We start from the raw sequence: 26,240 nt of genomic DNA on the forward strand, positions 1-26,240 counted from the left end.
CATAGTGTCCGTTGAGTTTTTTACTCTGAGAATTAGAACCTAACACTTTTAAGCCACCCCTTTAAATATGGTGTACCTTTTTTATTAGAATTGTTGACATTTCAAACTATAGAAACCCTAAAAGGTTACCGATTTGGGCAGCTGGTGGCTTCCAGCATGCATTCTATAAAAGTCTGGGTTGGATCGCACTGAGGGGACCGACTCATACATCGAGAGAACTGGTTCAGAATATAGGGATCAATTAGAGAAAGCCTTTTAGAAAGTATTCATACACCTTGGCTTATTCCACATTGTTACAGCCTGAATTTAATATGGATTAAATTGATCTACACACATGAAAACATTTTAGCAAATTTATTCTATGAAATACAGATCTCATTTATGTAAGTATTCACACCCCATAGTCAATACTTTGTAGAAGCACCATTGGCCGCGATTACAGCAGGGAGTCTTTACACACCTGGATTGTGCAATATTTGCCCATTTATTAAAACTATTCTTCAAGCTCTGTCAAATTTGTTGTTGATCATTGCTAGACAACCATTTTCAGGTTTTGCCACATTTTAAGTAGATTTAAGGCAAAACTGTAACTCGGCCACTCTGTAACATTCACTGTCAGGGAAAGCAACTCGTGTAGATTTGGCCTCGTTTTAGATTATTGTGCTGTTGAGAGGTACATTTATCTCCCAGTGTATAGTGGAAAGCAGTCAAACAGGTTTCCCTCTAGGAGATTGCTTTCCTCCATTTCTTTTGTATCCTGGAAAACTTTCCAATCCTTAACGATTACAAGCATACCTATAACATGATTTCATTGGCATTGTTAACCAACACACCCCCATAAAGAAAATAAGAATTAAGAACAGGTTCAGCCCCTGGTTCGACACCTCAAGAAGGCTCAGCACATGCATACTCGGCTTGACTGTCATTCAGGCAATTGAGAAATAAGTGCACTCGGCCATCCAGAAGGCTAAAGTTAGTTATTTTAAGGTGCAGTTCTCCCAGCCCTTCTAATGCGTCTAGCCCCGATGCTCCTCCCTCTTTTCCCCCTGCCCCGCTATAAAGTTTCTCCCTGCAGGGAGTCTTAGGTGCTCCTTAAACTTGACCCCAAAAAACCATCTGGGTCAAATTGTTTAGATCCTTCTTTAAGATTGCAGCTCCTATCATCGCCGAGCCCATCTCTCCTCTCTGGGAAGGTTCCCATTGCTTAGATGGCAGCCACGGTGTGTCCTTTATTTAAAGGGGGAGATCAAACTGATCCTAACCGTTATAGGCCAATATATACCGCTGCTACTTTCTTATCTATGCATAGTCACTTTAATAACTACCTACATGTACATATTACCTTGACTAACTGGTGCCCCTGCATATTGACTCTGTACTGGTACCCCCCTGTATATAGTCTCGCTATTGTTATTTTACTGCTGCTCTTTCATTACTTGTTACTTTTATTCCTATACATTTTAAAATACAATTATTAAACTGCATTGTTGGTTAGGGGCTCGTGACTAAGCATTTGTGTATTCGGCACATGTGACTAATACATTGATTTGAATATATATCTTGCTCTGTTTATCAAAAGTGTTGGAAAAACTTGTCGACTGGCTTTTTTAAACCTTTATTTAACCAGGCAAGTCAGTTAAGAACATGACGGCCTACCGGGGTTAACTGCTTTGTTCAGGGGCAGAACGACAGATTTTTACCTTGTCAGCTCAGAGGGATTCGATCCAGCAACCTTTTGGTTACTAGTCCAATGCTCTAACCACTAGGCTACCTGCCACCCCAAGAGTGCAGTGTATAAAGTCAGAACATCTGCTGTCTCAGCCACTGTCTGTCACCAAGGGGGTACGCCAAGGCTCGATCCTAGGCCCCACACTCTTCTAAATTTACATCAACAACATAGGTCAGGCAGTAGGACACTCCCTCATCCATTTATATGAAGATGAGACTTGTACTCAGCTGGTCATTCCCCGGATTTTGTGTTAAACGCTCTACAACAAAGCTTTTTTAGTTTCCAACAAGCTTTCTCTGCCCTTAACCTTGTTCTGAACACATCCAAAACAAATTTAAATCATAGCGAACAAAAAATATATACTAATGCATTTCCCGCTGTGAAAACACATTCCAAATAGGATCTGGGTAGCTGATATTCAGAGCCAAATAGATTAGTCACAGGAATCAGGACTAATAAAGCCAATGCAACAGTCTGTTTACAAATGTGGGCCTAACACATGGATGGGCATTCATAAAATTGAATTGTAACACCCTAGTAAGAACGGAATGACGCCAACGTCTTTTTTTGGTCCTGTCTGGACTAGCAGTCCAGACCGGACTTGATTTGAACGTCCACAATCACCCGACCTCAATCCAACTGAGATGGTTTGGGATGAGTTGGACCGCAGAGTGAAGGAAAAGCAGCCAACAAGTGCTCAGTATATGTGGGAACTCCTTCAAGAGTGTTGGAAAAGCCTTCCAGGTGAAGCTGGTTGAGAGACTGCCGAGAGTGTGCAAAGCTGTCATCAAGGCAAAGGGTAGCTACTTTGAAGAATCTCAAATATAAGATAAACAAATCAAAATAACACTTCTGGTTACTGTGTTATTTCATAGTTTAGATGTCTCCACTATTATTCTACAATGTAGAAAATAGTACAAATAAAGAAAAGTAGGTGTGTCCAAACTTGACTGGTACTGTATTTTTACAAATGTTAAAATTTTTCTTCCACTTTGACATTCAAGCATTTTGTGTAGATCTTTGACAAAAAGATTTTAATCCCACCTTGTAATACAACAAAATGTGGAAAAAGTCAAGGGGTTTAAATACTTTCTTTAGGCACTGTGCATTCATTTCAAAACGGTTAAACAGATATGTATAAAAACACCCTCAAATACAAGGTGACTGCAACACTTCTGGGTTTTTCACTCAAAAGTTTCCCTTGTGTATCAAGAATGGTCCACCACCCAAATGAGATCCAGCCAACTTGACAACTGTGGGAAGCATTGGAGTCAACATGGGCCAGCATCCCCCTTGTAGTCCATGCCCCGACGACTTGAGGCTGATCCAAGGGCAAAAAGGGGGTGCAACTCAATATTAGGAAAGTGTTCCTAATGCTTTGTACACTCAGTGTATATGGCCAACTGAACTTTAACACCGTCTCACAAAGCAACTGTCTTTGATGATGCAGAGGTTGTTGTTTCAGGTCTACCCAAGTTTTAGTGTCACACTTTTAATGAAAACACAATTACACTACAGTTACATTAACATAAAACACTAGTGACACACTGGTGTGGGGGGTAAGTCTTCATGGAAATGCAGAGACTAGATCCCAGTTTTCATAAGGCATCTTAAAGCTAAATTCATTGTTAGAACCTTCATGGAGCATCGTTAAATCTCCGAGCTGTTTCCCAAATCCATCGTTACTAAAGTTGCACTTGAAAACGCTTGTTGACAGCTAAGTGCATAGACCACTCCACTCTCGTAGAACAGCTAAGTGCATAGACCACTCCACTCTCGTAGAACAGCTAAGTGCGTAGACCACTCCACTCTCGTAGAACAGCTAAGTACGTAGACCACTCCACTCTCGTAGAACAGCTAAGTGCGTAGACCACTCCACTCTCGTAGAACAGCTAAGTGCGTAGACCACTCCACTCTCGTAGAACAGCTAAGTGCATAGACCACTCCACTCTCGTAGAACAGCTAAGTGCATAGACCACTCCACTCTCGTAGAACAGCTAAGTGCATAGACCACTCCACTCTCGTAGAACAGCTAAGTGCGTAGACCACTCCACTCTCGTAGAACAGCTAAGTGCGTAATTAGATGTGTTTTTCCCTACCGCGTCACTTTATACACAGAAGATCACCGCTAAACATAGAATCAAGATATTTGTCTCTCTGTGACTGTCGATAACTTCACAACGAAGTTGACTACAAATGAAGTTGCCAATGTCTTTAAAATTCTTACAAATAAGCAAAGGATGAAAACCCAGACGAGTGCATTAAAAGATAAATAGTCGACCTACAGCTACATAGGCCTACATACTGAACTTCAATGTTCATTCAATTTAGTTCTAGTTTGCTATTAGGCTACTGTCTATTTTTTTTTACTCAATATATTTCATGATGTGTAGCCTAATGTGCACAATGACGTGCCAAATCCAGTGTTTTAAGATTTGCAGCCATAGGCGATAATCTCTCTTTGAGCTGATCCGTCGGCAGTATTGTGGAATAATTCTAATGTTAAGGTGTTATTTGAATGGAGAACGCTGATCCAAGAGCAGCACTGCCTTTTTTTTGTCTCGATCCTATCAGTATCGACACATGCCTCAACAATGCACTTAGCGAACGTTCTCTCTGTGGTGTATTGAGAAACACATACTACATCTTCACAAATATGGATGCATCATTAAAACGGTTGTATGCCTAAATTCCACCGCTATCGGGAAACCAGGCCCAGACTGTTTTGATTTGCGCCAAGCCACAACCATTAAAATCACTAGTACTGCAGTGAAACACCAACATTGTTTCAATGAGAGCTCTGGCTTTGTAAAGTGCATTTATTACATATGGCACGTCAACTTGGAACTTGTGTATTGGATGACTGGCATTGGATGATGGTCAGGGACTAAATTGATCATGTGCGTGTACCATAGACAGACAAGTTCGTGGCCTGTAGCTGGCATAAAAAGCGGGGTTGGACCAGAGTTGTGTGTGTGGTCAGTGGTTCTTATTCACTTCTTGGTTGTCGAGTCCTCTGGTCCCTATGACCTGTGTGTGTGGTCCCTTGTCCCTATGCCCGGGCTACCTGCAGCATTTCTCCCACGTCCAGCATCTTTTCCCTGGGCTTTCCCCTGGTCTCTCCCCTCCTCGTCTCCTCACTGTCGATCTTCTCCCAGTCAGAGAACGAAACTGGCTTCACACCTACAGTCATGCACAGGGAGGTAGGTCGTTTTTGTAAAATATCAAGGTGGACGCTAACACTTGTGGAAGCTGATACTTATTCCTCAACATACCTAAACTCAGCAAAAAAAGAAACGTTCCTTTTTCAGGACTCTGTCTTTCAAAGATACTTTGTAAAAATCCAAATAACTTCACTGTAAAGGGTTTAAACACTGTTTCCCATGCTTGTTCAATCAACCATAAACAATTCATGAACATGTACCCGTGGAACAGTCGTTAAGACACTAACAGCTTACAGAGGGTAGGCAACTATCCCACCACAAGCCCTCAGTCCAGCCTCTCTCAGCCTATTGCGGAAAGTCTGAGCACTGATGGAGGAATTGTGCGTTCCTGGTGTAACTCAGGCAGCTGTTGTTGCCATCCTGTACCTGTCCCGCAGGTGTGATGTTCGGATGTACCGATCCTGTGCAGGTGTTGTTACATGTGGTCTGCCACTGCGAGGACGATCAGCTGTCCGTCCTGTCTCCCTGTAACGCTGTTTTAGGTGTCTCACAGTACAGACATTGCAATTTATTGCCCTGGCTGGCCACATCTGCATTCCTCATGCATCCTTGCAGCATGGCTAGTGCACGTTCACGCAGATGAGCAGGAACCCTGGGCATCTTTCTTTTGGTGTTTTTCAGAGTCAGTAGAAAGGCCTCTCTAGTGTCCTAAGTTTTCATAACTGTGATTTTAATTGCCTACCGTCTGTAAGCTGTTAGTGTCTTAACGACTGTTCCACGGGTACATGTTCATGAATTGTTTATGGTTGATTGAACAAGCATGGGAAGCCGTGTTTAAACCCTTTACAATGAAGATCTGTGAAGTTATTTACATTTTTACAAATTATCTTTGAAAGACAGGGTCCTGAAAAAGGGACGTTTCTTTTTTTTGTTGCTGAGTTTGTTATTGAGATACATTGTTATTATTATTATCATCCCTTGATCTTTAGTCTGGCTCCGTTTATGGCATCTTCGTGACAGAGAAAGGTCTGTATGGAGTCAGCAAGATTACTATTGGCCTTAGGGGATTTCCAGCCGTCATGATTTGTTATCATGTAAATCAGGGATGGGCAACTGGCGGCCCCACGGGCCCTTTTGAAAGCCCTCGGATCAAATTTATATATATATATATTTTTTTACATACAAAATAAATACAAATATATTATTGAAAGATAGAATAGTTGCAAATTTCGAAATTTGGCTGTACGCCAGCAGTTTCTCTTTTGTCAGTCTATAATTACTTTTTACTTTTATCTCTTTTTTTAAAAAACTGCACTGTCGGTTAGGGGCTCGTAAGTAAGCATTTCACTGTAAAGTGTTATATTCAACGCATGTGACTAATACAATTTGATTCACTCAATTAACCAATGTCAGCTAAGAGTTTTAGATTGCTAAGTTAGTTTAGCGGCCAGCTATTTAAACTTGCCATCATGGTCGAATTATGGTCTGGGGGGGGGGCTCCATTGATTTTGTTATTCAGTCTCACCCAGATATCATTAAAAACCGCAAACATTTCTCTCCACCCATTCTCTCCACTCCATCCATAGGTGTAGGTAGACCTTACAGTGAAATGCTTACTTACAAGCCCTTAACCAACAATGCAGTTAAGAAAATAGAGTTAAGAAACTATTAACAAAAAAAATAAAATAATAACATAATAATTAACACAATAGAATAAGGCTATATACAGGGGGTACCGGTATCGAGTAAATGTGTGGGGGTACAGGTTAGTCAAGGTAATTTGTACATGTAGGTAGGGCTAAAGTGACTGTGTGTGTTGTGGTGGGGGACAATGCAAATAGTCTGAGTGGCCATTTGATTAATTATTCAGGAGTCCTATGGCTTGGGGGTAGAAGCTGTTAAGAAGCATTTTGGACCTGGACTTGGCGCTCCGGTACCGCTTGCCGTGCCGTAGCAGAGAGAACAGTCTATGACTTGGCTGACTGGAGTCTTTGACAATTTTTTGGGGCCTTCCTCTGACACTGCCTAGTATATACAGTTGAAGTCGGAAGTTTACATACACTTAGGGTGGAGTCATTAAAACTTGTTTTTCAACCACTCCACAAATTTCTTGTAAACAAACTATAGTTTTGGTAAGTCGGTTAGGACATCTACTTTGTGCATGACATAAGTAATTTTTCCAACAATTGTTTGCAGACAGATTATTTAACTTATAATTCACCGTATCACAATTCCAGTGGCTCAGAAGTTAACATACACTAAGTTGACTGTGCCTTTTAACAGCTTGGAAAATTCCAGAAAATTATGTCATGGCTTTAGAAGCTTCTGATAGGCTAGTTGACATCATTTCAGTTAATTGGAGGTGTACCTGTGGATGCATTTCAAGGCCTATCTTCAAACTTAGCGTCTCTTTGATTGACATCATGGGAAAATCTAAAGAAATCATCTAAGACCTCAGAAAAAAAATTGTAGACCTCCACAAGTCTAGTTCATCGCTGGGAGCAATTTCCAAACGCAAGTATAAACACCATGGGACCACGCAGCCGTCATACCGCTCAGGAAGGAGACGCGTTCTGTCTCCTAGAGATGAACGTACTTTGGTGCGAAAAGCGCAAATCAATCCCAGAACAACAGCAAAGGACCTTGTGAAGATGCTGAATGAAACAGGTACAAAGGTATCTATATCCACAGTAAAACAAGTCCTATATCGACATAACCTGAAAGGCCGCTCACCAAGGAAGATGCCACTGCTCCAAAACCGCCATAAAAAAAAACAGATTACGGTTTGCAACTGCACATGCGGTCAAAGAGTGTACTTCTTGGAGAAATGTCCTCTGCTCTGATGAAACAAAAATATAACTGTTTGGCCATAATGACCATCGTTATGTTTGAAGGGAAAAGGGGGATGCTTGCAAGGAGAAGAACACCATCCCATCTGTGAAGCACGGAGGTGGCAGCATCATGCTGTGGGGGTGCTTTGCTGCAGGAGGGACTGGTGCACTTCACAAAATAGATGACATCTAGAGGGAGGTAAATAATGTGGATATATTGAAGCAACATCTCAAGACATCAGTCAGGAAGTTAAAGCTTGGTCGCAAATGGATCTTCCAAATGGACAATGACCCCAAGCATACTTGCAAAGTTGTGGCAAGATGGCTTAAGGACAACAAAGTCAAGGTATTGAAGTGGCTATCACAAAGCCCTGACCTCAATCCTATAGAAAATTTGAGGGCAGAACTGAAAAAGCGTGTTCGAGCAAGGAGGCCTACAAACCTGACTCAGTTACACCAGCTCTGTCAGGAGGAATGAGCCAAAATTCACCCAACTTATTGTGGGAAGCTTGTGGAAGGCTACCCAAAACGTTTGACCCAAGTTAAACAATTAGTCAATGCTACCAAATACTAATTGAGTTATGTAAACTTCTGACCCACTGGGAATGTGATAAAAGAAATAAAAGCTGAAAGAAATCATTCTCTCTACTATTATTCTGACATTTCACATTCTTAAAATAAAGTGGTGAACCTAACTGACCTAAGACAGGGAATTTTTACTAGGATTAAAATGTCAGGAATTGTGAAAAACTGAGTTTAAATGTATTTGGCTAAGGGGTATGTAAACTTCCTTCAACGTTAGGTCCTGGATGGCAGGAAGCTTGGCCCCAGTGATGTACTGGGCCGTACGCACTACCCTCTGTAGCACTTTATGGTCGGATGCAGAGCAGTTGCCATACCAGGTGGTGATGCAACGGGTCAGGATGCTCTCGATGGTGCAGCTGTAGAACTTTGAGGACCTGGTCATCTCCTTTGTCTTACTCACGTTGAGGGAGAGGGTGTTCTCTGACCTCCTCCGTATAGGCTGTCTCATAATTGTCGCTGATCAGGCCTACCCCCGTTGTGTTGTCAGCAAACTTAATGATGGTGTTGGAGTCGTGCTTGGACACGCAGTCGTGGGTGAACAGGGAGTACAAAAGTGGACTGAGCACGTACCCCTGAGGGGCCCCAGTGTTGAGGATCACAGTGGCAGATGTGTGGTTGCCTACCCTTACCACCTGGTGACAACCCGTCAGGAAGTTTAGGATCCAGTTGCATAGGGAGGTGTTTAGTCCCAGGGTCCTTAGCTTTGTGGGCACTATTGTGCTGAACCCTGAGGTATAGTTAATGAACAGCATTCTCACATAGGTGGTCCTTTTGTCCAGGTGGGAAAGGGCACAGTGGCGTGTGATTGAGATTGCTTCATCTGTGGATCTGTTGGGGCCGTATGTGAATTGGAGTGGGTCTAGGGCAGGGGTGTCAAACTCATTCCAAGGAGGGCCTTGTGTCTGCAGGTTTTTGGTTTTTCCTTTCAATAAAGCCCTAGACAACCAGGTGTGGGGAGTTCCTAACTAATTAGTGATGTTAATACATCAATCAAGTACAAGGGAGGAGTGAAAACCCGCAGACACTCGGCCCCCCGTGGAATGAGTTTGACACCTGTGGTCTAGGGTATCCGGGATGATGTTGTTGATGTGAGCCATGACCAGCCTTTCAAAGCACTTCATGGCTACCAACGGTAGTCATTTAGGCAGGTTACCTTCGCTTTCTTGGGCACAGGGACTATGGTGGTCTAATTGAAACATGTAGGTATTACAGACTCAGTCAGGGAGAGATTGAACATGTCAGTGAAGACACTTGCCAGTTGGTCCGCGTATGCTTGGAGTACACATCTTGGTAATCCGTCTGGCCCCGCGGCCTTGTGAACGTTGACCTGTTTAGAGGTCTTGCACACATCATCTACGTGTATAATTGCAGGTAATTAGCTGTAAAACAGAAATGCACATGTGGGTACGCCGACCCGAGAGGATCTGTGGACCCTCATGATGAATTCAGATTTTTTGTGGCCCCCACTCCCATCAAAGTTGCCTATTCCTGATGTAAATAGTACATGCAAGAAGTTAAAACACAAATATAGCACTGCAGGCGTAACACCGGTACACTGCTGTATTGCATTTACTGTACGTAGTATTGCACATAAGACATTTCCTCACAGGAAAAATGTTGATATTTGAAGTGAATTGAATAATTTCAATAATCAACACAGCGCTAAAGAGTTGCAGTACCTCTTTTCTCCAGGAGGGCGGAGACCCCCTGTGAGCCAGGCTTAACGCTGGATACATCCAGTGTTCCTTTGCCAATGTCCTGTAGCAGAGTCCTGGCTGTGTCAAAGCTGTCGTTCATGGTGGTGGCTATCACCCCCGTCGGACCCCTCTTCACCCAGCCACTGCAGTACAGACCTGCCGACACACACACACACGTTAAAGGGGACAGTTCAATCCAAAAGGGAAAGACGTTCTTCTCAGACCTCAACAGTAGTCTGAGGTCGATCATTGAAACCCCACCGCCTGCGACATATATCCACCACCCTAGCGTGGGTAAGAATCCCGACCCCACTGCTATTCTGTATCTCCCTCTCTCTCTGGGTCACCACTCTCATTTCATGTCAGCCCTATCGGAATTAAAAACAAATGAAAATACTTACAAATACACCTTTTGGGTGGAAATTGGGCCCATCTTTCCAAATCGCTTGTGTTTAAGGTAATCAGACGAACGCACCCATACACACCTGCAGTCTGCTGCACGCGGCCCATAGTGTTGGGGATGATGGCTTTTCGGGCGTCGAAGGGGACGGCGGGGTCGATGGGAAGGCTTTTGTAGCCGATGCTGCTGATGACTAGGCCGCACTCCACATCTTCCACCTCACCGGTGGCCACTGCCCTCACCCCCTCACCGTCGCCCTGGGGAGAGACAGAGAGAGGCCGGGGCCAGCTTAACCTAGGCGCTTCTCTGTTCCAGCTTCAGACAAAATTGATTGTCCTTACCTTCCCAGATAAACCCAATGAAACCTTTTTCAATAAACACAAGACTGTGTTTATTGAAAAAGGTTTCATTGGGTTTATCTGGGAAGGTAAGGACAATCAATTACGACAGAGGCAAGAGGGTAAGCTCAAGAGATGATCCGACAGTATATCTATTCCTAAAGCACCCGGCTCACCTCCAGCCGGTTGACAGCCAATCGTATCCCTGCGGCCCTGATGAGGTCAGTGGAGGGGAGGACCTCCAGGGGCCTCCGGAGGAAGCGGAATCCCCAGGCCCGCTCTGCCTTGTTCCGTTTCTCTAACTCCTCCTCCCCTGGAGTCTCTATTGCAGCCTTCAGCAGCAGCTCGGTCAGACGCTTCCTGGGCCTGGCCAGCGCTGAGAGGACACACACACACACACACAAACACACAATTACAGTCAAGTATTCAATTCAACAGAAACTCCAGCACAGATGAGAATTATACTGACAAAAATAAACCAGTTGAACAAAAACTAGGGGGCAAGTATCAACACATACAGTGGGGCAAAAAAGTATTTAGTCAGCCACCAATTGTGCAATTGTTCTCCCACTTAAAAAGATGAGGCCTGAAATTTTCATCATAGGTACACTTCAACTATGACAGACAAAATGAGAAAAAAAATTCCAGAAAATCACATTGTAGAATTTTTAATGAATTTATTTGCAAATTATGGTGGAAAATAAGTATTTGGTCAATAACAAAAGTTTCTCAATACTTTGTTATATACCCTTTGTTGGCAATGACAGAGGTCAAACGTTTTCTGTAAGTCTTCACAAGGTTTTCACACACTGTTGCTGGTATTTTGGCCCATTCCTCCATGCAGATCTCCTCTAGAGCAGTGATGTTTTGGGGCTGTTGCTGGGCAACACAGACTTTCAACTCCCTCCAAAGATTTTCTATGGGGTTGAGATCTGGAGACTGGCTAAGCCACTCCAGGACCTTGAAATGCTTCTTACGAAGCCACTCCTTCGTTGCCCGGGCGGTGTGTTTGGGATCATTGTCATGCTGAAAGACCCAGCCACGTTCCATCTTCAATGCCCTTGCTGATGGAAGGTCTCACTCAAAATCTCACGATACATGGCCCCATTCATTCTTTCCTTTACACGGATCAGTCGTCCTGGTCCCTTTGCAGAAAAACAGCCCCAAAGCATGATGTTTCCACCCCCATGCTTCACAGTAGGTATGGTGTTCTTTGGAAGCAACTCAGCATTCTTTGTCCTCCAAACACGACGAGTTGAGTTTTTACCAAAAAGTTCTATTTTGGTTTCATCTGACCATATGACATTCTCACAATCTTCTTCTGGATCATCCAAATGCTCTCTAGCAAACTTCAGACGGGCCTGGACATGTACTGGCTTAAGCAGGGGGACACGTCTGGCACTGCAGGATTTGAGTCCCTGGCGGCGTAGTGTGTTACTGATGGTAGGCTTTGTTACTTTGGTCCCAGCTCTCTGCAGGTCATTCACTAGGTCCCCCCGTGTGGTTCTGGGATTTTTGCTCACCGTTCTTGTGATCGTTTTGACCCCACGGGGTGAGATCTTGCGTGGAGCCCCAGATCGAGGGAGATTATCAGCGGTCTTGTATGTCTTCCATTTCCTAATAATTGCTCCCACAGTTGATTTCTTCAAACCAGCTTACCTATTGCAGATTCAGTCTTCCCAGCCTGGTGCAGGTCTACAATTTTGTTTCTGGTGTCCTTTGACAGCTCTTTGGTCTTGGCCATAGTGGAGTTTGGAGTGTGACTGTTTGAGGTTGTGGACAGGTGTCTTTTATACTGATAACAAGTTCAAACAGGTGCCATTAATACAGGTAATGAGTGGAGGACAGAGGAGCCTCTTAAAGAAGAGGCTCTTAAAGAAGAGGCTCTCACAGACTCTTACAGGTCTGTGAGAGCCAGAAATCTTGCTTGTTTGTAGGTGACCAAATTAATATTTTCCACCATAATTTGCAAATAAATTCATAAAAAATCCTACAATGTGATTTTCTGGATTTGTTTTCTCATTTTGTCTGTCATAGTTGAAGTGTACCTATGATGAAAGTTACAGACCTCTCTCATCTTTTTAAGTGGGAGAACTTGCACAATTGGTGGCTGACTAAATACTTTTTTGCCCCACTGTACCTACAGTTCAGGTATACACACAAATAAGACAGCCCACACACACAGGAATCTACACTAACCCTTGGTTGACACTTTCAGGTACTTTTCTGAGACACCATATGTTGCCAAACTAGCTCCTGCACTTCACAAACTTGTTTCAATTTCTTTACTCCATCCTGCTTATGTGGAAAAAATAATCCCTCAGGCTGTCTGGAAAAGCACCATTCCAATAGATGTTTCCATTATGTCATCCACTTAAAAGTGCATGGTTAAGAGCGTTGGGCGAGTAACCGAAAGGTTGCTGGGTCGGTGAAAAATCTGCAATGTGCAAGGCACTTAACCCTAATTGCTCTTGTAAGTTGCTCTGGATAAGAGTGTCTGCTAAATGACTCAAAATGTAAATGTAAGATAAAAATCCATAGTCCTATACTCAATATGGTTAAGACAATACTGTGAATATGTGACTGACAAGAGTAAATAATTCAGACTTCTGAAACGCCCTCACAAGACTGTGATAGCAGAGCGGACAGTCTAGATAAGAGACAGTTTATCATGGGGAACAGGTTGATGGGAAGGCAGAGAGAGAGAGAGATGCTGGTTTGAAGACAAGGGGGAAATTACAAATGATGTTAATCTGATTCTGTAACCACTGACAATCTGGGTTATGGTAGAGCAGACATATACTGCTGCTGGTCTGCAGAGTTCAGACATGATTGAGAGGGGGGAGTTTGGAGCATGTTCCTTGTCAGATAGATAGATGGTAGCAATGGAGGCCTTAGGGAGGGGGAAGGGTATACAGATGCTGTTGAGGCCTGTGAAGGGCAGTGTGTGACATCACATTACTAAGGACAAGGATAAAAGTCAATAGCAGAAGATTTTAATGAGAGAAACCTTAAGAGGAACTAAACAGCTGTGTCTCACATTTAAGAGTTTCTGCTATGCCCTCAAACTCAGACGCCTCCATCTCTGGTCTGGTGCCAGGCAGGTTCACCATCTCTCTCAGCTCCTAGACACAACAAAAAAGAAATACCCACGAGTGTTTGCAAAAACAATAATTGATTTAACTACATACAAGCACAGGTGATGGTTATGAACGCAACTCTTAACTCTTTGTAACTTAGTTGTCTTAAGTGTTCGTCAAAGAAGTAGAACAAATTATAAGTAGAAAAAGTTAGACAGGAGTAATGTTTCATGTTCTTAAATGTTTTGCTCACATATCATTTTAACAGTATGCATAAATGTTTCTTTAAATCGAATAAATGTGGGGAAAAAACTAAATGTAGACATTAATAAATGCATTTTATGTTAGAACGATAGGGGATTGCCAAGTTGGAGGCACGGTGGTTCCAACACAACGCCCCCCCCCCCCCCCCCCCCCCCATCAGTCACCTAGTGTATATATAAATCATTGCCCCTGACCTGAGGGAAAGTTCATTTATAAAGATGTGGGCATGTTTAGGCAGATAATAGGCTCAACCTTTGGCATGTATACTCACATGGCAAACCGTCACATGTATGTTGTGAATGGAAACTGTCCCACAAGTACTATGAAGTAATACATACTCCCTGATTTACAGAACAAAACAATTGCACTTGGAACTTTTAAAACCCTCATAAATATGACTTCATAATTTAATGTTTGGACAATACAAATACATACAATGTATAATGTGATGAGCTGTGTGCTTTCTAAACTTACAGTACTTCAGAAATATGAGGGCAATATTTGTATTTCAGAACATTTTGATGTATGAGGACCCAAAGCTATTTACCTCAAAGTATAAGATATGTTTTTGTCCATCATCAAAATGTTCTGAAATACAAATATTGCCCTCATATTTCACATCAAATGTGAATCATCAAATGTGAGATATGAACTTGCATCAACCTGTGTACTCCCTGTGTTCTGCAGGCCACCTGTAGTGGTCAGGGGTTAAGTGTTAGGGGTCAGAGCCTCACCTTAATAGTGCAGGCCACCTGTAGGGGTCCCCTGCGCCCCACAATGAGCACCCTGCGGACACTGCTCTCTGCCAGGGCATCTAGTGCATGCTGGGTGATATCAGTCTTCTACACAGGAATGAGACAGAGAAGGGGTTACATGGAGACACCTGACACTTAGCAATAATTATATATCCAGAGTAGAGGTTGACCGATTAATCGGAATGGCCAATTAATTAGGGCCGATTTCAAGTTTTCATAACAATCAGTAATCTGCATTTTTGGACACCGATTATGGCGATTACATTGCACTCCAGGAGGAGACTGCGTGGCAGGCTGACTACCTGTTACGCGAGTGCAGCGAGGAGCCAAGGTAAGTTGCTAGCTAGCATTAAACTTATCTTATAAAAACAATCAATCTTAACATAATCACTAGTTAACTACACATGGTTGATGATATTACTAGTTTATCTAGCTTGTCCTGCGTTGCATATAATCAATGTGGTGCCTGTTAATTTATCATTGAATCACAGCCTACTTCGCCAAACGGGTGATGATTTAAGATTTGTTAGAGATGACCCATTTGCCGTTTAATTAGTTTTGTACAACGGCCCTCATTTTGAGGTCAACACAAACAACTTCTAGGATGGCAGTTTCAGACAATGTATGGAGCAATAGAGCAGCGGACTTAAATTCAGGATGAGTCGTCAGGCAAGCATATCTTACCTTCAGAATATCTACAGGAGATAGCAGCATCCTCGCAACATCCAGTGCCACGTTACCCTGCCCCAGAATTACAGCCGTCTCACAGCTCAGATCCGGCCTAAGCTAGTAGGATGGATAAAAAGAGACGGAGAGGGACCGAGATAGACAGATTTATGTACAGTGCATTCGGAAAGTATTCAGACCCCTCGACTTTTCCCACATTTTGTTACCCTACAGCCGTATTCTAAAATTTATTAAATAAAACTTTTCCCTCAGCAATCCACACACAATACCCCATAATGACAAAGCAAAAACTGTTTTTTAGAAACAGAAATACCTTATTTACATAATTATTCAAACCCTTTGCCATGAGACTCTAAATTGAGCTCAGGTGCATTCTGTTTCCATTGATCATCCTTGAGATGTTTCTACAACTTGATTGGAGTCAACCTGTGGTAAATTCAATTGATTGGACATGGTTTGGAAAGGCACACACCTGTCAGTAAAAGGCACATGACAGCCCACTTGGAGTATGCCAAAAGGCACCTAAAGCCTCTCAGACCATGAGAAACAAGATTTTCTGGTCTGATGAAACCAAGATTGAACTCTTTGGCCTGAATGCCAAGCGTCACGTCTGGAGGAAACCTGGTACCATCCCTACGGTGAAGCATGGTGGTGGCAGCATCATGCTGTGGGGATATTTTTCAGCTGCAGGGACTGGGAGACTAGTCAGGATTGAGGGAAAGATGAACAGAGCAAAGTACAGAGGGCTACTTGATGAAAACCTGCTCCACAGCACCCAGGACCTCCGACTGGGGTGAAGGGTCACCTTCTAACAGGACAACGACCCTAAGCACACAGCCAAGACAACGCAGGAATGGCTTCGGGACAAGTCTCTGAATGTCCTTGAGTGGCCCAGCCAGAGCCCGGACTTGAAGCCGATCTAACATCTCTGGAGAGACCTGAAAATAGCTGTGCAGCAAAGCTCCCCATACAACCTGACAAAGCTCGAGAGGATCTGCAGAGAAGAATGGGAGAAACTCCACAAATACAGGTGGCCAAGATTGTAGCTTCTACCCAATAAGACTCGATGCTGTGATCACTGCCAAAGGTGCTTCAACAAGTTACTGAGTAAAGTGTCTGAATACTTACGTAAATGTGATATTTACGTTTTTTTATAAATTAGCAAAAATGTCTAAACCTGTTTTTGCTTTGTCATTATGGGTTGTTGTGTGTAGATTGACATGGGGAATAAAATATTTATTACATTTTAGAATAAGGATGTGGAATAATTTGGAAAAAGTCAAGGGGTCTAAATACTTTCCAAAGGCACTGTATATCACTGAAATGTGTGTCGAATTCTGTGATTTAAAAGCTCAGTACTTTCTCCTAACACATTTGTAAATAGTTAGGACAACATACCTCTCTGTTTCTAGGCAGCCCATTGTACCAGCCGACAAAGTCTTTGGCAGAGTACACCCCAGCCAAGTCTTCCCCTGGTACACCCATAGTCCTGTTCCCCTCCGCTCCATAGCTCTACGGATAAACACACACACATAAATACTCACACTTAAAGACACAAAACCAACACACACACACACAGTGATTTAGGGGTGTAGATCTCTTTGGGGTGTAGTCTCACCAGAACCACAGCGTGGTAGGCTTCTTGAAGTTCCTCCACAGTGACGTCCTTCCCCACTCTCACATTGCCATGGAAACTACACCTGGCATGCCGGGCCGTTTGGGTGAAGGTGTTGATGACGTTCTGACAAGACAACAAGAAAAAGAGATAGAGAGAGGAGAAGAGGGAGGAGAGAGAAAGAGAGATGCCATGATTCAATAAATTATATAATTATATAATTGTGTCTGCTTCTGTCTGGCTATCATTTAATCAATCAATACTGACCTTGACCTCTGGATGGTCGGGGGCCACCCCAAATCTGACCAGGCCGAAGGGGACGGGTAGACGCTCGTAGATGTCCACCTGAACATCTGTCCGAGTCTTTTACAGACACACAATAAAGTCTTGCTTACATTTAAAAACATGCCAGTATGAACCAAACATATGTTGACACTGACTCAGGCCTGGGCAACTCTAGTCCTCGGGGGCCTGATTGGTGTCACACTTTCCCCCATCCCCAGCAAACACACCTGATTTAAACTAATTGCATTTTTAACTGAAGATCATGACTAGTTGATTATTGGAGTCAGATGTGTTGGCTGGGGCAAAAGTGTGACACCAATCAGGCCCCTGAGGATTGGCGTTGCCCAGGCCTGCGTACTACTTTAGTTTGACTCTATTGACGTATGCAGGGCTATATTTGACCCGGCAGTATTGCTAGAGCAACACTGTCGGGTAGTCAGACTTGGTAGGCTTTTTTTTTTATTTTTTAAAAAAGGGCTTTGTGTGCAAGTGCAGGAAATGTATTCATGCCCTTTAACAACCGTGGACCACACATAATGCTATCTTTACACATGGGAAATATACAAGTAGCAGCCAGTCGCTATATACTGTATGCACCACAATACAAATGAGAGCTATTGATAGAGTAATCAGCAATTGATGACGTAATTTCCTGGTTTACAAGCAGGCTCGGTAGCTGCCTGTAAAAATATGTCCCAGGCAAATTAGGCAATTGTGCACATACAATTTCTCAGATGATCTCTTAATATCACCAAGTATGGGTAAATCCATTTGAATTCAATCACTTTTTGACAGCATCACTTTGATATGAACGAAACCTTCCATACATTATATATATATATATATATATATATATATATATATATATATATATATATATATATATATATATATATATATATATATATATATATGCCCATTGTAGAAGTGCTCAGAAAGCTACTTTTAAAACCTGAATGCTCGAACATTCAAGAGATAAAAGGTGCTCAAACTTGACTTATTTTGCTTACCCTACCATACCATGAGACATTCATGTCTTCATCACTGGAAAAGATAAACAGTTGAGATTGCTATCATTTAAAAGCTTACAAACAGGGCTGTCAAACTATTGTATACTTTCGTGAAAAAAACATTTAGTCAAATTGTATTTTTTTTTTTTACCTTAAAACATCAATTATCTAAAAACGCCTCGACTCAAGATTGTTTTCATACTCGCAGATGTAGACCCTATTTTACGTCATCTGTTTTTGCATTAAAATGGGAATAAAATAGAAATTTCAACTTTCTAATTGTACCACAAAGATGGTTGGAGGTCCACATACTGTATTAGAGAATGTTGACTTCAATGGGAATATCTGTTGTTTTAACCCAATGAGTCCATCCGTAACGCAAGCACGTTTTGGACTTCTAACCTCTTAAAACATTGTGTGTCTAAGCTACAGACTTCTGCATTATACCATTGGATATGTCTATTTCTTCTGCAGCCGTAGATACCAACTGTGTGATTAATGGGGGCTGAACTAGAGCGGTGCTCACAAGCTACACAAAAGTTATTGAAAGGTAAGATAGACAATCTCAGGACAGTGTCTAGAATACTGTAATAAGCTCAAAGCTGCTGTCACAAACTCTACACAGTTGTCACTGACTAGTTGGATATTAATTTCCCAGTGAGCAAACCGTTTCTGTAGTTTTCTGTACTTACAGCATTCATAAATTACATTTTAAATCAGGTTTTTGCTTTGGCTTTTTTTATTATTGATATTTGCCATAAAAACTCATGAATGCAACTGTTTATGTCAAATTGGTTTGTGTTCTACTTGTAGCCCTGGTTGTCCTGAAAAGAAAATGGTAAATCACTGCATTGTGATGCTAAATATCGTCGATGCTAAATTATATTGTCAATCCTCGATAGCAAACCTAATGAAATCATAGGAATATGGATAATAGAATAGACATGACCATTTAAGTTGACATTTGACGATAGGTGGACCGGCAGCCATCTTTGTGGTAGTAATTAGAACTTAACATTTCAATTAAATGTTTATTTACCAGGTAAATTGCAGTGGTCTGAAGGGATAGGTACATTCTATTTCTATGATTGAAAATGACACCCACCCGGTATTCAAGAGCATGTTGTGTCTCAACTGATGGTGGGCACAACACAAAAACCTAAAACGATGTAAAGTAGGTTCTAAGCTACAACGTATGCAATTTTTTTTAGTTGATGCTTTTTTAGATAATTGATGATAATTTTTTTTGTTGAAAAGTTGACAAAAAAAAAACAAGTGAATGAATTCAAATGGATTTACCCGTATTTTACAGTTCAGGGGTCTTCTGAGAAGTGCAAACCATTATCTGAAACCGACAGTGAAACTACTCTACCAAAGAGTTGCCACCAGTTACCACAGCCACAAAGTCAAAATGGGCAACATAAAACATAAAAATTAGCTTTTTGATCTTAATTTAAAGTTAGGCATAAGGTTAGCAGTGTGGTTAAGGTTAGCCCACAGTGATTGACTGTAGACCCTGCCACATACCTCTCGTGTCTGAGCCGTTGAATTGCGACTCTACTTTGTCTCTATACTGACGCTTAGCTTGTTAGATTGCCATGTGGAGGGAATAGCTAAACTGTTTTGTATTCAGTCATGTTTCCGGTCGCCTTGCCCTGATTAAAAGCGGTGGTTCGCGCTTTCAGTTTTGCGCGAATGCTGCCATCAATCCACAGTTTCTGGTTGGGGAAGGTTTTAATAGTCGCCGTGGGTACAACATCACCGATGCACTTGCTAATAAACTCGCTCACCGAATCAGCGTATACATCAATGTTGTTGTTCGATGTTATCCGGAACATATCCCAGTCCATGTGATCGAAGCCATCTTGAAGCGTGAAATCAGCCACACTCAAGGTACTAATCCATCTCATAACCGCCATCGATAAAAGACAGTACTGTGCAGCCGTCTTTATCGACATGGCCAAGACTTTCGACTCTGTCAATCACCGTATTCTTATCGGCAGACTCAACAGCCGTGGTTTCTCAAATGACTGCCTCGCCTGGTTCACCAACTACTTCTCAGATAGAGTTCAGTGTGTCAAATCGGAGGGCCTGTTGTCCGGACCTCTGGCAGTCTCTATGGGGGTACCACAGGGCTCAATTCTCGGGCCGACTCTTTTCTCTGTATATATCAACGATGTCGCTCTTCCTGCGGGTGATTCTTTGATCCACCTCTACGCAGACGACACAATTCTGTATACATCTGGCCCTTCTTTGGACACTGTGTTACAAACCTCCAAACGAGCTTCAATGCCATACAACACTCCTTCCGTGGCCTCCAACTGCTCTTAAACACTAGTAAAACTAAATGCATGCTTTTCAACCGATCACTGCCCGCACGACTAGCATCACTACTCTGAACGGTTCTGACTTAGAATATGTGGACACCTACGTAGGTGTCTGGTTAGACTGTAAACTCTCATTCCAAACTCATTAAGCATCTCCTATCCAAAAATAAATCTAGAATCAGCTTCCTATTTCGCAACAAAGCATCCTTCACTCATGCTGCCAAACATACCCTCGTAAAACTGACTATCCTACCGATCCTCGACGATGTCATCTACAAAATAGCCTCCAACACTCTACTCAGCAAACTGGATGCAGTCTATCACAGTGCCATCCGTTTTGTCACCAAAGCCCCATATACCACCCACCACTGCGACCTGTATGCTCTCGTCGGCTGGCCCTCGCTACATATTCGTCGCCAGACCCACTGGCTCCAGGTCATCTATAAGACTTTGCTAGGTAAAGCTCCGCCTTATCTCAGCTCACTGGTCACCATAACAACACCCACCCGTAGCATGCGCTCCAGCAGGTATATCTCACTGGTCATCCTCAAAGCCAACACCTACTTTGGCCGCCTTTCCTTCCAGTTCTTTGCTGCCAATGACTGGAACGAATTGCAAAAAAATCGCTGAAGTTGGAGACTCATATCTCCCTCACTAATTTAAGCATCAGCTATCTGAGCAGCTTCCTGATCGCTGCAGCTGTACACAGCCCATCTGTAAATAGCCCATCCAACTACCTACCTCATCCCCATATTGTTTTAATTTACTTTTTTTGCACACCAGTATTCCTACTTGCACATCATCATCTGCACATCTATCACTCCAGTGTTAATTTGCTAAATTGTAATTACTTCGCTACTATGGCCTATTTATTGACTTACCTCCTTACGCCATTTGCACACACTGTATATAGATTTTTCTATTGTGTTATTGACTGTAATTTTGTTTATCCCATGTGTAACTCTGTGTTTTATGTCACACTGCTTTGCTTTATCTTGGCCAGGTCGCAGTTGTAAGTGAGAACTTGTTCTCAACTGGCCTACCAGGTTAAATAAAGGTGATCTTTTTTTTATTTTTATGAAAGTATGGGGCTTTATGTTTCTAGAACCATATCACAATTGAGAATCAATTCACGTTTAGATGAGTATTTGGCTGCCAGAGCCAGTCTACCTCTGAAAATAACATAAGGTCCTTAGACCTTAAGGAGTAACAGTAGGCTCCTTAAAAGAATGAAGCACACCGGGAATCTCACTACCGATAGGTACTTATCACAGTGGGAGGCCGTTCCTTCTCTTACCCAGTAGTGACGAACCTACTTGTCTAATGCAATGCTCGTTGGTGGCCAACAACTTGACTTTGAGCCAACCAGAAACCCCCTATGGGTTGGCACTGGCAGTAAGGGATTATGGAGAGTGATTTAAATTGTTTCTTCGCCATCTTCCTAGGTGGTCATCTAGCTGTGGCAATCTGGCTAGTATCATCAAGGGCTTTCCACAAAATAGCAATATTAGAACAGATCGCTTGGAATCTAGACCATAAGCAACACACACGGATATACATTGCCAAACAACGCTACTGCAACCTTCTGGTTTGGAGTATTTTAACAAGGCTGAGCGGCTGACGACGTCCAAGGTCTTTGCTGTGTGAACACAAAAGAGATTGACTGCTGACACCCTGTTCAGAGGTGCTAAGTACTGTCGGCAGGCAAAAATATCTTACCAGTGTATCTGAACTTTAAGAGTACATCTTGGGCTATGGTTAAGGTAAGTGTTAGGTTTAAAATCTGATTTTAAGAAGATACATTGTAGAAATGGCGGTTTAGCCATCTTTTTGACTTTGTGGCTGTGTTAACTAGTGACGACCAGCAACAAGGGACTATAACTGTGTTTATAGGCCAAAGGATCAAATTCTCAGCTATGTAAACAATACAGAGCTGTAGCACAACTAAGACCTGGGTCTGGTGGATTACTGTAGGTGGGCTTAGGTAGACTCTGGGTGTAAAGTACACATTGGCTGCTGTCCCTTTTATCTAATCTCTATCCTTCCTGAAGTTTGCACTTGCTAACTTCCCCTCATGGAATGGACTCCCTAGTTTACACTTCGAGGAGAAGGGCAATAAATTGGAACAGGATTTTGGGATAGAAAGCTCTGATCCAAGATTTGTGGCTAAGGGAAGCATCTACCCGATGGTTCAAATCTTGGGGACAGTAGCACTGAGACATCACTCACCTTGACTAGGTGTTGTGCAGTGTAGAAGCCAGCTGGGCCACCTCCAACTATGCACACCTTGGGGCTGGAGGCAGGTGTGGAGGTGGAAAGTCCACACACACCTGTATAGACACATGCCAGCAATGACAAACCATGTATGTAGCTAACTCATTCTATGTCACTACATGGTAATTGGTCATGGTAATTGGTAAATAGGCTAGTGTCAGACATATAAATAACTGTTACTAAATCACTAATCTGTCCAGACCTGTAGACGTGTCGTTTTACTCTAGGCAGGGTGAATTACTGCATGCACTTGGAGAGCAATGTCCATTGTTTGCCCCCCTTCTTACCATAGAATCGTGTGATCCTCACGCACCTTGCCGAAGTCAGAAATAACTTTAAAATCTGGACCTTGCACAACGCAGCTTTATGAGTGCTCATCTTCACAAATCATCAATCGTCCGGGAAATGTCTCTTTGGTAGGCGGCTAGCGAGACTAGCTTGTAGTTTGGTCCAGACTGAGTTTTGGTCATAACGTGAAATGCAGACGAGACAAGGCACTAGGACAGGAATGGATTACGGGCGGGATTATCATTCACTTCATCTCTTCCGGCGGTGTGTGCTCTCCAGTTGTCACACAATAATAAAAACACAATTAATCAGCTAGCTGGTACATTGCAAATAGGTAGCTAGCTAGCGTTAGTAACTAAATAAATGCTCAGTCATTCATTAAAAGTACAATTGTTCCCCTACTAGATAGTTAACCTTCCACAGTGTAGTACCTACGTGAGTGTGCCAGCCACAGTGCTGCAGATGACCGTGGGTGCGTTTGTTGACAAATTAATTCAACAGGATTAGCTAGCTACCTCGCTCAACTGGTTAAGTTTATAAGCTTTAGAGTTAATTATTAGACAAACTAAGTTAGCTAGCTATTCTGAAAAATGTGGCACTTGCCATGCATGAAGGCAGATTACACAATTAAAACAATAGTGGAAGACTTGAAACAAATGTAAATCATATGTCAAAAACTAACCGTTTATCATGTGTTCCGTCCAAAGTGTCTCGTCCTGAAAATACAGCTGCATACATAGTTCCGGGTAAAAACTAACTGCACCTTGACAAATGGCATTATAGAGATAATAATCTCTAAACCCAAGGTAATAGTGGGTCAATGTCTTGGATTTATCAGGATTTGTCTCCCCAGGGTACACACACACACAGTTGCATAACAAGACCTTGATTTAGAATTTCTGGTGCCCTTGAATGAACGTCACTGTGTTTTCTGTTGGGTTTCTACATCAAATAAATTCAATAGCTTCTGCACCATGTTTTATTTTGAAGACTGTGTAAAACACAGTTTAAATGAATTACTATGTCCTCTCTTTCAGACACCATGATGTATTCTAAGATTAGACATTGACGAGCCCTAGATATTGCCTCATGAAATTCCCCCGTAGAGTGCCAAATTCTCATAAACTCTACAATATCTGTTAGCAGTGGAAATGTTAGCATGTAAATCTTGGTGGGGCAAACAACACATATATTTTTTAGATTCATGTCAGCAAAGCCACTACACAACCCAACACTAAACAATACATCAACTGCACTATAAGGGTGACAAACGGTGCCCACAAACTGTTAGGGCCTACATAAAGATGTCCCAATATCAGAGGTTTCTTTTCAGCACCATGGAGTGAATCCTTACCACCGTTACACCTGGCTAACAGCGGAGCCTTGTCTGGCAGCGAAACAGTTCATTCAGCATAATTTACTGCCTTTCTAAAAAAAAACATAGCTGATATGGCTGACTTGTTTAAACAAATGTGGTTTCTACTGACAATTGAAATGTACAAACTATGGCATAAGGGAACGATGTGCAGATAAAAGGCAATCCGTAATTCCGATTAAGATATTAATGAGTGAGCTAAAATGGACAAAGTCAATATGAATTTGTTCAGCATTTTTCAAATGTACAGCAACAGAATTCAGAACATGGTCCATTCTTACAGTATTGTCCCTGTACACCAAGTCAGAACCGTAGGATAAATAAGGGGGCATATAAGCAGACAAGGAAAGCTCTTACAATATTCAATGATGACATTTCTCTAAAACAGGCTATAGGCTACATGTGCACCACCAAGTCAGAAAAGTAGGCTAAGTTATGAGGGGGAAAGGGACCAGATTATTGGGGTGACGCACATGGGCTACTAAGAGCTTACTACCAACATACACTTAGTATTACTTTCTTAGCTACAGTATACATATGTCCCTGACATATTACATCATTTATGCAGCAGCATACAATACCCCTTTGGACTCACCTTGTTGTGCTGTGCTCATTTGAACAGGAAGGTGGCACGGTGGTCCTTCTTGTGGGAAAATTTTGTCATCAAAGTCTGTCATTCTCAGGATTTATGGTGCTTTCAAGACAACTGGGAACTCCAAAAAAAACAATGTTCATTCATGACGTTAGTGATCTTCAGGTCGGAGGTCTCGAAAGAGGCCCGAGTTTCCGACTTGGAATTCTGAGTTGGATGACCGTTCAAAAAGTATTTTCCCAGTCTGAGATTTTTTTTCAGAGTTCCCCGTTGTTTTGAACGTGTCAGAAGTCATGCTGGATTGACAACATGGTCAATGTATTCAACCTTTCCTGGCCCATGGTGTGTTACGAGTGAATGTTTATCCTTTTAAGCTTGGAAAAGAGACCCTTAAACCTGGACCTGGACCACACACCCTCTCCACTAAATAGCAGGCTGGTGAATGCTTCGCGAAGCTTCCAGTTAGCCACTGATTCTTTTCAAACCACTCATTGTTGAATTTGTGATTTCCAACTTGTTGTGTAATGTTTATGTCCGATGAGCACCGATACGTTTTATCATTAATTTATCTTCATATGACAAGGATTGAGAAGGATTTGCCAGTAGATTGACGACAATCAAAGCTATGGTAGATATAATGTGATTTGACATCATTCTATCTGTGCCAATGACCTTGAGCCTGCTTGGTTGGGCACTTCTAATGTAAATCTATGGCAGCACCCAAGGGGCTTGAATTTTTGAGCTCTCCCTGTAGATTTTGCAGTGATGTAGTGTCCCCATGAGTGACAGAACACTGAGCCAATCACGGTGCAACTAAAGAACATTACCAACCTCTACGCTCCATATTTTCCGTTGGCTGCTCCACCACCACAGAAAGCACTGAGCTAGGCTGAAACACCTGCATTTTGAAGCTGCCTTACTCAAGAAAGCAAAAAGAGACCATG

At 42.4% G+C, this 26,240-nt stretch overlaps 1 protein-coding gene across 3 annotated transcripts; it reads right to left on the reverse strand.

Annotated features, from left to right (window-relative positions):
- Positions 1–4,530: 4,530 nt before the first annotated feature.
- fdxr (ferredoxin reductase) lies at positions 4,531–24,097 on the reverse strand. 3 transcript variants are annotated; one of them, XM_055890481.1, is made up of 13 exons: positions 24,012–24,097; positions 23,329–23,538; positions 22,997–23,097; positions 17,413–17,508; positions 17,149–17,271; positions 16,929–17,042; positions 15,528–15,629; positions 14,823–14,930; positions 13,785–13,869; positions 10,921–11,120; positions 10,492–10,663; positions 9,989–10,162; positions 4,531–4,912 (listed from the first exon to the last, which is right to left on the reverse strand). In XM_055890481.1, exons 2-13 carry the CDS (start codon positions 23,417–23,419, stop codon positions 4,782–4,784), a joined length of 1,497 nt encoding a protein of 498 aa, XP_055746456.1. In that variant the 5' UTR covers positions 23,420–23,538; positions 24,012–24,097; the 3' UTR covers positions 4,531–4,781. The 3 variants fall into 3 exon arrangements, with proteins under 3 accessions (XP_055746456.1, XP_055746457.1, XP_055746455.1); XM_055890482.1 differs by lacking the exon at positions 24,012–24,097 and adding an exon at positions 23,765–24,005; XM_055890480.1 differs by lacking the exon at positions 24,012–24,097 and having other exon boundaries at positions 23,329–24,005.
- Between the last annotated feature and the right edge of the window lie 2,143 nt (positions 24,098–26,240).

Source organism: Salvelinus fontinalis, chromosome 30, assembly GCF_029448725.1.
Source record: "Salvelinus fontinalis isolate EN_2023a chromosome 30, ASM2944872v1, whole genome shotgun sequence".
In the NCBI taxonomy this organism is placed as follows: Eukaryota; Metazoa; Chordata; class Actinopteri; order Salmoniformes; family Salmonidae; genus Salvelinus; species Salvelinus fontinalis.

Bases quoted from the DNA above. Each gene is read 5' to 3' on its own strand.
- fdxr (XM_055890481.1), bottom strand. From the start codon at position 23,419: ATGAGCACTCATAAAGCTGCGTTGTGCAAGGTCCAGATTTTAAAGTTA. The intron at 17,509-22,996 runs GTGAGTGATGTC...TGTCTGTAAAAG, and splicing joins CTGCACAACACCTAGTCAAG to ACTCGGACAGATGTTCAGGT. The intron at 15,630-16,928 runs GTATGTTGTCCT...CCATCCTACTAG, and splicing joins GGCTGCCTAGAAACAGAGAG to CTTAGGCCGGATCTGAGCTG.